At 49.2% G+C, this 12,107-nt stretch overlaps 1 protein-coding gene across 5 annotated transcripts in view; it reads left to right on the top strand.

The window, feature by feature from the left end:
- NISCH (nischarin) overlaps positions 1-12,107 on the top strand; it is a 171,585-nt gene that overhangs the window by 43,187 nt on the left and 116,291 nt on the right. For all 5 annotated transcript variants that reach the window (XR_013262327.1, XM_077452223.1, XM_077452225.1 and 2 more), the window contains exons 8-10: positions 278-430; positions 558-626; positions 2,928-3,113. Coding sequence is in view for 4 of the 5 variants with exons in the window: in XM_077452223.1 (XP_077308349.1) it covers positions 278-430; positions 558-626; positions 2,928-3,113 (408 nt within the window). In the remaining variant the exon portion in view is untranslated. The remainder of the gene's footprint in view (positions 1-277; positions 431-557; positions 627-2,927; positions 3,114-12,107) is intronic.

The raw sequence follows: 12,107 nt of genomic DNA, 5'->3' as shown, positions 1-12,107 counted from the left end.
TTTGGCTCCATCCATCTTCCCATCAACTCTGACCAACTTCTCTGTCCCTGCTAAAGAAAAGCATCCCCACAACATGATGCCACCACCATTTTATACAGAAATCTCCTTTGATGGTGAAAATGGTAAATCCAAATCAATGATTTCAAATTTGGTGTAAATGTGTCCTGCCAAGAGACAGTGTTTAGTTGTTTACCCAGAGTTTTGCTTTAACATTTACCAAATTAAAAACCTAAATGTTGATTGCCGTTGGAAGCTGAAGGGTTCTTTATGTACCTAGGATATCCTGGTGCCTGAGGCTCTTGAATTCGATCATTGGGAGGCAGAAGGTGCATCATCAGATTGTCCTATAACCGCTGTAGTGCCGAAATGGAGTACGCTGACCACTGTGGATATGAGCCACAATCAGATCTCTTGTATTGATGATTCTGTGGTAAGAGGCTGCATTCATTTTTTTTAAAAAGGTTCAAATAAATACTTTGCCTTTTTTTACCAGTTTTCTATCTGTTGGCTTAACATGTATTATTACACATGTTTTTTCGTGTGTGCTTTGTTTGCAGAAAATTGCTCCCCAAATAGAGTTCCTGGCCTTGAGTCATAATGGCATATCCTCCATAGAAAATCTGCAGGTAAGTGGCCTTTTACTCTTTTGAGAGGAGTATATTTAAAAATAAACTGTGGACGTTTTTAAATTTTTATCTATAGGTTTAAAGGCTAAGTTCGCCTTTTTAAAGTGTAATGAAACCCACAAAAAATGATTGCTCCTTCTTTTTCGTTTTTTTTTTTTTTTGTACACCTTTTTTATTTTTTATTTTTTTTAGTTTTTATTGAATTATATCTCTTCTCTGCCCTCCAAAGCATCTAATACAACTGAGATAGGTTTGATCAGATGTTGCACAGACGGTAACCGACTGTAAACAAACCGAAACTGGAAGTGATATAAATCTCTTCACTTTGGTTTCTAATGTCGCAGAGAAGGAGAAACAACAGAAGTTCCTCTCTATCTAGTGTATCCGATGTGACAGGTTGCATTGGTACTGGGCTCACCAATGGTATGAGGAGGGGGGACCCCCTTTGATTTCCTGCAAAAGTAGAACTATACAGACAGCTGTATAGTCACTCAATCACTTTTATCTTGTAGAACAGTGTTTCTCAACTCCAGTCCTCAAGGCCCCCCAACAGGTCACGTTTTCAGGCTTTCCATTTTTTTGCACAGGTGATTTGATCAATTTCACTGCCTTAGTAATTACCACAGCCGTTCATCTGAGGGAAATTCTGAAAACATGACATGTTGAGGCACCTTAAGGACTGAAGTTGAGAAATACTGATGTGGAGAATTGCCGGATGAACAAAATGATACCAGGATCATAGCTACAGCTGCAACCATGATCCAGATGGTTAAAAGTGATCAGCTTTGAATTTTTTATTCTAAACCTGATGTCTAATCTAATATTGTTAGACTTGGTAAAGTGAATAAATGACTAACTGGGCCTTTTCCCAAAAGAGAATTATGTATTTTTAAAAACCACACAACTCTGCCCTATATTGACCTCTTGAGGGTGAACGTGTAAAAAACAGAATTTAGTTTGCTTCACTATGATATGAGTTGGTAAGTGCAGTATTCTCCACTCTGCGTTAATCGGCTGTGGTTTCTTTTCACCTTAAGACCCCTTTCACACCAGGGCGTTTTGCAGGCGCTATAGCGTTAGAAATAGCGCCTGCAATCCGCCCTAAAGAAGCTGCACCATTATATGTAGTGTGAAAGCCCGAGGGCTTTCACACTACAGCGGTGCGCTGGCAGGACGTCGGAAAAAAGTCCTGCCAGCAGCTTCTTTGGAGCGGTGAAGGAGCGGTGTGTTTACCGCTCCTCCACCGCTGCTCCCCATTGAAATCAATGGGGCAGCGCTGTAATACCGCCGGCGTATTCCCGGCGGTTTTAACCCTTTCGCAGCCGCTAGCGGCGGTAAAAGCGCCCCGCTAGCCCCCCCAAATAAATACAACGCAAATCCGTCAGTAAAACGCCGCTAAAAATATCAGCGTTTTACCGCCGACGCAATGGGCGGTGTGGTGTGAAAGGGGTTTTAAAGCAAACGATAGATCTGTGGGATCCTCTTTTATGAAACCTTTGTAGGATCTGATGCATATAACCACTAAAAGTACGGTTTGTTATCTGTTTTTCAAGTGTGCACATATCACACGTGATAAAATATTTGATAGAACATCATCTGGGGGTTCTTAGCATATGCATTAGTGTACAGAATCACGCCTGTCACCCCAAATAAGTTCCAGAGCTTCTTTTGGGCGACAGGTGTCCTGCGATTGGGGTACCATTGAAAGTAAAGTGGATCGCAAGTTCTTCCCACGATTTGCGGCGATTCCGCCCGCGATCCGGAAGGCCATAGTGTGAAATGGAGCCTAAAGGTATCTGACCATGCTAAGATACCAATTTTGGACAGCTGTTGCATCATAGTTAATGTGCTTTTCAAACCATTTCTCCCCACACAACTGTAAACCGTGAGCATTAATGCAATCTGATAGCCAGAGTTGTTCTGCATGCATTAATCGAATGGTGGTTTTCCGGCAGGACTGTTCTACAGAAGCCGGTTGTACTGGCCAAACCAGCTGTATTTTGATGTGCGTATACCCAGCTTTACTCCCCTCTTCTCCCCTTACTATTTGTGATTCTGCAATCTGTTTATATCCCACAGTCTGTCAAGGAGATTGCACAAAATAATAAACAGAGGTGGTCAAAGGCATATGCTGATCTGTTCTGCTTAAATTCTTGAAATGTAAACTTGAACACATATGCCCAATCCCAAAAGTGTGCCTTTTTCTACTTTCATTCTTTACAAGATAACTTAGTACTGTGCTACTGTAAAATGACTGCTGAAATGTTTTTAGTATTAAACTGTTAACTTCACTTTTTATAGCACTTGTACAACTTGGTTCACTTGGATCTGTCCTACAACAAACTCTCTGGGCTGGAAGGCATTCACTCAAAGATTGGAAATATAAAAACGCTAAACTTAGCTGGAAACCTGCTAGAAAGTCTCAAGGGGCTCAATAAATTATATTCTCTGGTCAACCTGGATTTAAGCAACAACAAGATCTCCCAGGTAGTCACATTTCTGCTTAATCAACTTTTCTGGTAATTATTGTTAAACGCATTAAAATGTAGGTGTAACAAAGGTAAAATTGGTATTTTGAATAAGTGTTTGGGAAAAAAATCTTTGCATCCACACTAAGTTTATCCTCCTTCATCCTGGCGTTTGCCTATTCTATTCGGAAGATCCTTGATAGCACATCACATATGGCGAGGTCGTCTCTACTCTTGCTTACATTGGAAGTCCTGATATAGCTCTGCAAGCTGTAGTTGGTAATAAGTTAATAACTGCTCTTATTATTGGCTGCCCATACAGAATTTTGAAATAGTTACATCAGGTTGAAAAAAGACACAAGTCCATCTAGTTCAACCAATAATATATAAAACATTTTTCCCAAGGCGTCTTTCAGGACAGCACCTGAGAGATAGCGACTCCACCCTCCTCGTTAGGAAACACCTTCTTCCTCCAGACTTTAAAGGGAGGCGCCTCCCTACCACACATCAGTTTTTGTGTTTCCTCCGGCCCGGAGGGAACACCTTTTGGGAAGGAGTCTGTTTCTCTTAGGTGTTCCTGAGGGACTAGGCTTCTTTCCCTTTTTTCCTCCTTTAGAGACCCGCTGTCCTCCCGACCTACCCACGCCTCGTCAGCGGTAGCAAGCGGGCTCCTCTTCCCCTCTTGTGCTCGGAGAGAGCCGAAGACTCGGTGGCCCGCACGTTCGTAGGCGCGGCGGCGCGCGTGTGCCGCTGCCATGTTTGTTTTCGGCGGTCGCGCCGGAAGTGACAGAGCGGGTCATCGGGTCAGCTGAAACGTCGTTTCCGGCGTGGACGCAGGGGGGAGGAGGGAGGACAGGTGCTGGTGCCTATTTCCGCTTCCGGTCCGGTGCAGCTGCACGGCGTGACTCCGGAGGCGGCGTTTAGCCACAAGTGGATCTCTGCACAGCTGATTATGGAAGATTCAGCGTCTGCAGCGGTGGGGACAGGCACAGGCACCAGCAAAGCCCAGGTAAGAGGCAGCAGTTAAAGTCTGCCTTTCTTTTTCTATTTCCTGGCGTTTGGTCTCGCTCTCTCCTTTCTTTTTTCCCCCCTGGTGGCAAGGGGCCTGTCTGGGCGCTAGAAGCTGACTGGTTTCTTCTCAGTGCACCTGTGTGGTGATCCCTATCAAAGCTGAGACTGGGTCTCACTAAGGCCGCGTACACACGGGCGGACTTTTCGCCCAACCTTGTCCGCTGAACAGTGTTTGGGCGGACAGTCCGCTCGTGTGTGGGCTTTCAGCGGACAGTTTCAGCGGACAGTTGGACGGACAAAGTCTTTCGGAAATTCCGAAAAACTGTCCGCTGAAACTGTGTTTGAGCGAACAGTCCGCCCGTGTGTGGGCCTGTCCGCTGTACTTTCGAAATGAGCGGACTGTTCCCGCTCGGAAAGTCCGCCCATTTCGAGCGCGTGTACAGGTAGGCGGGGCCCGCGAAGGAGACGTCGCGGGCTCCGCCGCCTGGAATGGGCTTAAAGGGGAACCCCAACGCCGAAAAAAATCGGCGTGGGGGTTCCCCCCAAGTCCACACCAGACCCTTGTCCGAGCACGCTACCCGGCCGGCCAGGAAAGGGGGGCGAGCGAGCGCGCCCCCCCTCCTGAGCCGTACCAGGCCGCGTGCCCTCAACATGGGGGGTGCCTTGGGGAAGGGGGGGCCGCGCGGCCCCCCCACCCCAAAGCACCTTGTCCCCATGTTGATGAGGACAAGGGCCTCTTCCCGACAACCCTGGCCGTTGGTTGTCGGGGTCTGCGGGCGGGGGGCTTATCGGAATCCGGGAGCCCCCTTTAAGAAGGGGGCCCCCGGATACCGGCCCCCCACCCTATGTGAATGAGTATGGGGTACAATGTACCCCTACCCATTCACCTGTGAAATAAAGTACAAAAAAAAACACAACACATGGAAAAAGTATTTTATTGCACAGCTCCGGGGGTCTTCCGTCTTCGGGGGTCTTCTCGCCGGACTCCTCCGCTATGTGTGTGTAGCTCTTTTGCTAGCGGAGGAGTCCGGCTTTCTTCCTCCCCGCCGCCGGCCTCTTCTCCCGACTTCGGGGGTCTTGTCCCCCTCTTCGGTTCTTCTGCTGGGCCACCGCGCCTGGTCCGGTGGCCCGGTCTTCTGTCGCCGTCTTCCGTTCTTCTGTCGCCGCCTTCGGTTCTTCTGCCGGGCCACCGCGCCTTCTTGTAGCTCTTTTACAGGCGGTGGCCCGGTCTTCTGTCGCCGCTGTCGTCGTCGCCGCCGCCGCCGCCTTCCGTTCTTGTTCTTCTTCTTGTTCTTCTTCTTCTCCTGGAGATGTTGACTCGACGAGCTCTCCGGCCGGAATGCCAGAGCCGCGCTGTGCGGTCACTTATATAGTGACAATGGGGCGGTGTCACATGGTATATGTCACATGGGTTGGTCACATGGTGACCCCGCCCCCTTACGATGTCATAGTCCCCATGTGACATCAACCCATGTGACCAACCCATGTGACATATACCATGTGACACCGCCCCATTGTCACTATATAAGTGGCAGCGGAGCGTGTCCCTGGCATTCCGGCCGGAGAGCTCGTCGAGTCAACATCTCCAGGAGAAGAAGAAGAAGAACAAGAAGAAGAACAAGAACGGAAGGCGGCGGCGGCGACGACAGCGGCGACAGAAGACCGGGCCACCGCCTGTAAAAGAGCTACAAGAAGGCGCGGTGGCCCGGCAGAAGAACCGAAGGCGGCGACAGAAGAACGGAAGACGGCGACAGAAGACCGGGCCACCGGACCAGGCGCGGTGGCCCGGCAGAAGAACCGAAGAGGGGGACAAGACCCCCGAAGTCGGGAGAAGAGGCCGGCGGCGGGGAGGAAGAAAGCCGGACTCCTCCGCTAGCAAAAGAGCTACACACACATAGCGGAGGAGTCCGGCGAGAAGACCCCCGAAGACGGAAGACCCCCGGAGCTGTGCAATAAAATACTTTTTCCATGTGTTGTGTTTTTTTTTTGTACTTTATTTCACAGGTGAATGGGTAGGGGTACATTGTACCCCATACTCATTCACATAGGGTGGGGGGCCGGTATCCGGGGGCCCCCTTCTTAAAGGGGGCTCCCGGATTCCGATAAGCCCCCCGCCCGCAGACCCCGACAACCAACGGCCAGGGTTGTCGGGAAGAGGCCCTTGTCCTCATCAACATGGGGACAAGGTGCTTTGGGGTGGGGGGGGCCGCGCGGCCCCCCCTTCCCCAAGGCACCCCCCATGTTGAGGGCACGCGGCCTGGTACGGCTCAGGAGGGGGGGCGCGCTCGCTCGCCCCCCTTTCCTGGCCGGCCGGGTAGCGTGCTCGGACAAGGGTCTGGTGTGGACTTGGGGGGAACCCCCACGCCGATTTTTTTCGGCGTGGGGGTTCCCCTTTAAGCCCATTCCAGGCGGCGGAGCCCGCGACGTCTCCTTCGCGGGCCCCGCCTACCTGTACACGCGCTCGAAATGGGCGGATTTGCCTCCTCCTTACGTGGGCGAGTCCGTTCATTTCAAAAGTTGAGCGAACTGTTTGCCCAACCTTGTTCGTCAAACAGTCCGCTCGTGTGTGGGCAAGTCCGCTCATGCAAATTTTGAGCGGACTGTTTGCCGAAACTGTTTGACGAACAAGGTTGGGCAAACAGTCCGTGCGTGTGTACGCGGCCTTAGGGTTCCCTGGTTTTTTTCCCTTTTTTGTCTTTTTCTTCATAGGCTAAGAGCTCTGACCCAAAGAAAAGATGTCCTTCTTGCAGGGCCAAGCTGGGAGAAAATTGGAAGAAAACCTTATGCAGTCCCTGCATTACTTCTTTAGTTAAAGAGGAATCTGCCTCTGTATGTGAGGATCTGGTGGCCTCTGTAAAGAAGGAGCTGTACGCCACGATCCAGAATTTTCGTGACTCACTAGCAAACCCAGCTGCTAGTCAGCCTTCCACTTCAGAGTCTTCCCAGGGGTCTCTCTCAATCCCGGTGTTAGAATCTCTGCCTGAAGACCCTTCAGATAGGGAAAAGCAGTCCACTGCTCTTTCCGTTAAAGATTCGGAAGAGGAGTTGGAGGATTCTGAGGTAGCCCCCTCTAAATTCAAACTGTCCCTTGAAGAGGTCGATGGGCTCCTTAAAGCCATTCATGCTACGCTTGGTTTAAGTGAGGAGAAAAAGGAATTATCACTCCATGACCGCATGTATGCTGGGTTCGATGAGCCTAAGGGCCGAACATTCCCAGTTCATCCGGTCATCTCTGAGGCCATTAGGAAAGAATGGCAGGATCCAGAGAAAAAGCCCTTTTTCTCCAAAGCCCACAAAAGGCGTTTTCCTTTCGAGGAGGACCCTGCAGCAGTATGGAACAAGGTGCCCAGACTGGATGCCGCCTTTTCCCAGGTTTCAAGGTCCACAGATCTGTCCTTTGAGGATATGGGAGTTTTGAAAGATCCGATGGACAAACGCATGGATCTTTTGCTCAAGAGATCATGGAGATGCCTCAGCTGAGGCAATTAAGATATCGGCCAGGTCAGCAGCTCTAACTAATGCTGCAAGAAGAGCCTTATGGCTTAAAACCTGGCCGGGTGACTCGGCTTCAAAGAATAAGCTGTGTGGGTTACCCTTTTCAGGAGACTTGCTCTTCGGCTCTGACCTCGATAATATTCTTGACAGGACAGCCGATAAAAAGAGATCCTTTCCGGTCAAAAAGAAAAAGCAGGTACCAAAGCGTCTTTTTCGACCTCAAAAAACTCAGGATCAGGACAGCAAGTTGCAAGGGAGAAGGAAAAGTTGGTCCGCCCCGAAGCCGAAGGGTAGAGGCGGAATTCTCTTCCGTCCTCCTACACAGGCCGAAAAATCGCAATGACTCGTCTCTGCGGGTGGGCGGAAGACTACAAGAATTTCTTCCGCAGTGGTCAGGGATAACTTCAAATCAGTTTATCCTGACCACTCTCGCGCAGGGTTACTCACTCGAGTTTGTCAACGACCCCCCAAAAAGGTTCCTGATTACCAACACCCCGCGGGATCCAGTAAGGGCCCTGGCCATGAAGTCCTCTCTAGAGGAACTGATGCAACAGGGCGTAGTAGTACAGGTACCCCTGCAAGAACAGCAGGAGGGGTTTTATTCCCATGTTTTCCTAGTAAAGAAACCGACAGGGAAGTTTCGGTTGATTCTCAACCTAAAACCTTTAAACGAGTCCATAAGGTACAGGAAGTTCAAAATGGACTCAATTTTTTCGGTCAGAAACCTGTTGACGCCAGGATGTTTTATGGCGTCAGTAGATTTAAAAGACGCATACCTACATGTTCCGATCTCTCCCCAGTCTCAGAAGTTTCTCAGGCTGGCGGTGAGGTTGGGGGGTATGGTTCATCATCTCCAGTTCAGGGCCCTACCCTTCGGCCTGTCATCATCTCCCCGAATTTTTACCAAAATAATGGCAGAAGCTTTAGCGCCACTGCGTCTTCAGGGAATCGCAGTTATTCCTTATTTAGACGATCTGCTGTTTTTCGCCCCATCCAGCGAGGAATTGCAGACCAATCTAGGCAAAGCTCGCAGCCATCTGGAGGCGTTGGGTTGGATTTTGAACCTCCAAAAGTCGTCCCTAAACCCATCTCAGGAGATTCGGTTTTTAGGGTTTCTAATAAATTCGGTGGAGCAAAAAATCTTCCTTCCCTTAGACAAAAAGGACAGGATTTCCGGTGCAGTGTCTTTATTACAGACCAGCCAAAATCTGACAGTAAGACAGGTTATGTCAGCTTTGGGAGTTCTGACTTCAGCAATGCCAGCAGTCCAGTGGGCAAGAATGCATTTCAGGTGTCTGCAGGCTTTCCTTCTAAAATCTTGGGATCACACAGTGGCATCCCTAGAGGCAGAGGTGAGAATGTCAACCCAGGTAAAAAGGTCCCTATGGTGGTGGAAAAGACAGGAGGTCTTATCGGAAGGGTTAGTCTGGGCTTTTCCAGTCGGGAAAAGACTAACAACCGACGCCAGTTCCTGGGGGTGGGGAGCCCATCTAGGAACACGTTTCACTCAGGGGTCCTGGGCCAAAGAGGAGACAATAAGGTCCTCAAACTGGAGGGAACTCAAGGCGATTGCCTTAGCTCTGGAGTTGTTTGTTCAGGAACTTCAGTCCCATCACGTCCAGGTCCTAACAGACAATGCCACGGCAGTGGCTTATTTAAACAGACAGGGGGGTACAAGAAGCAGGTCGCTTCAGGTACTGGCCATGGAGATTCTTCGGTGGGCGGAAAAACATTTGTTATCCCTATCAGCAGTCCACCTAAAAGGGGATCTAAACAGGGTAGCGGACTTCCTAAGCAGAAACGCTATTCGGGAAGCAGAATGGTCTCTAAACCCGGAGGTATTCACAATGATTGCCGGAAAATGGGGTTTACCAGAAGTAGACCTGTTCGCCTCAAGGGTGAACGCCCAGGTTCCCCAGTTCTTTTCCCTGGACAGTCGCGATGGCTCGCTGGGCACAGATGCGCTAGCTTATCCATGGGAATTTCGTCTTTGCTATGCTTTCCCCCCATTTCAGTTAATCCCGTTAATTTTAAGAAAAATTCAGAGGGAGAAGGTACCAGTTATTCTAATCACGCCCTTTTGGCCAAAAAGGGCTTGGTTTTCGACAGTTCTAGGCCTGGCAATCAAGCCTTGTTGGCGTCTGCCCCTCAGACACGATCTGTTGTTGCAGGGCCCAGTGAACCATCCAGGAGTGGCCAGCCTGGCTCTCACGGCCTGGTTTCTGAAAGGCAGCTCCTTAGGAGCAAGGGGTTTTCCAACCGTTTGATCTCGACCCTTTTAGCAAGTAAGAAAAGGGTTACGAGGGCCATTTATTCTAAGGTCTGGAAGCGTTATAAAACTTGGGTTTTGTCAGCCGCCCAGGTGCCAGGGAGCCTTGTCTCCATCTTGGAGTTTTTACAAGATGGTGCAGACAAGGGACTGGCAGTTAGTACCCTGAAGGTGCAGGTAGCAGCCCTGACGGTGTTCTTAGAAAAATCTGTGGCCTCAGATCCGCTGGTGATCAGGTTCTTTAGAGCTCTTAAAAGATCTAGGCCAGCTCCTGTTAAGGTTTTTCCTAGATGGCATTTGTCGGTAGTCCTACAGTCTCTAACAAAAGGGACTTTTGAGCCTCTTGTGGAGGCTTCCCTTAGGTTTCTCACATTAAAAACCGTGTTTCTGATTGCCATTGTCTCTGCACGCAGGATCAGTGAGCTAAATGCTCTGTCAATTAAAGAACCATATCTTTCCATTTTTCCTGACAGTTATTCTTAGAACAGATGCAAAATTCTTACCGAAGGTAGCTTCAGTTCAGAACCGTATACAGGACATAGTACTGCCAACGTTTTGTGTTAACCCCAAAGGAAATAAGGAGACTTCTTTCCATACTTTGGACGTCAGAAGGACTCTGCTGAGTTATTTAGAAAGGACGGAGTCCTTCAGGCGTTCAGATTCACTGTTTGTACTCTTCTCAGGAAGAAAAAAGGGTTTTCAGGCTTCTAAAGTTACTTTAGCTAGATGGCTGAAATTAGCTATCTCAGAGGCATATTCCCAGGCAGGGTTATCTCCTCCAGCAGGAATTTGTGCACACTCAACCAGAGCTCTGGCGTCTACGTGGGCAGAGAGAGCTGGTGCCACCCCTGAGCAGATCTGCAAGGCGGCGACGTGGTCGAGTTTTCACACATTTGTGAAACATTATAGACTGGATCTCACTTCTGCCAGCAATCAGGCGTTTGGCAGAAAGGTCCTGCAAGCTGTTGTCCCGCCCTAAGGGGTAAGTCTCTGTTATCCTCTCAGGTGCTGTCCTGAAAGACGCCTTGGGAAAGACCAAGTTAGACTTACCGGTAACTTGTTTTCCAGAAGTCTTTCAGGACAGCAAGCATCCCGCCCTATGGTATTATATTATGCTACGCTGTGACTAACGTATGTGTTTATGTGTTCCAGCCGGGGCCGGAGGTTCTCTTCTACAACTGATGTGTGGTAGGGAGGCGCCTCCCTTTAAAGTCTGGAGGAAGAAGGTGTTTCCTAACGAGGAGGGTGGAGTCGCTATCTCTCAGGTGCTGTCCTGAAAGACTTCTGGAAAACAAGTTACCGGTAAGTCTAACTTGGTCTTTTTTTTTTTTTTTTTTTTTTAACCACTTGCTTCCTGGGCACTTAAACCCCCCTCCTGCCCAGACCAATTTTCAGCTTTCAGCGCTGATGCACTTTGACAATTGCGCGGTCATACAACACTGTACCCAAATGACATTTTTATCATTTTTTTTTTCCCCACAAATAGAGCTTTCTTTTGGTGGTATTTAATTACAGCTGGGAGTTTTTTATTTTTTGCTAAACAAACAAAAAAAGATGCAAAATAAAAAAAAATCATGTTTAATAGTTTGTTATAAAATTTTGCAAACAGGTAATTGTTCTCCTTCATTGAAATGCGCTGAAGAGGCGTCGCTGGTGGGCACCGATAGGCGGCACTGGTGGGCACAGTTAAGGCGGCACTGATGGGCAAAGATGGCACAGATAAGATGGCACTAATGGATGGCACTGATGGGCACTGATAGGTACCACAGATAGATGGTACTGATGGGCACTGATAGGTGGCTCTGATAGGTGGCACTGATGGGCACTGGTAGATGACACTGATGGGCATGGATATGTGGCACTGAGGTGCAGCACTGTTGAGGCAGATTGTGGGCACTGATAGGTGGCACTGTGGGCATTGATGGGTGGCACTATGGGCACTGATGGGTGTTACTTTAAGCCAATCTGGTGATCGGCTTTGTTTTTTTCTCTGCGCTGTCAGCACGAGGAGGAAAAATAGCTGATTAACGGCTCTGTTGTGTCACATGATCAGTTGTCATTGGCTGACAGCTGATCACGTGGTAAGGGGTCGGGATCGACCCCTTGCTCCGATCTGTGATCAGGCGAGTCTCATAGACTCGCTGATCACAGAGCACGCCGCGTGCGCCCCTCATGGGGCACGCAGGCACGTCCCAGCAAAGCAGGTCTGTGCTGTAGCCGTCATTCAGCTATAGCGTG

This window comes from Lithobates pipiens, unplaced genomic scaffold (genome assembly GCF_037356315.1).
Source record: "Lithobates pipiens isolate NorthernLeopardFrog02 unplaced genomic scaffold, aLitPip1_a1.2 Scaffold_23, whole genome shotgun sequence".
Classification (NCBI taxonomy): Eukaryota; Metazoa; Chordata; class Amphibia; order Anura; family Ranidae; genus Lithobates; species Lithobates pipiens.
The sequence above is the reverse complement of the archived record's forward strand: the minus strand, read 5'-3'. Positions and strand labels throughout refer to the sequence as shown.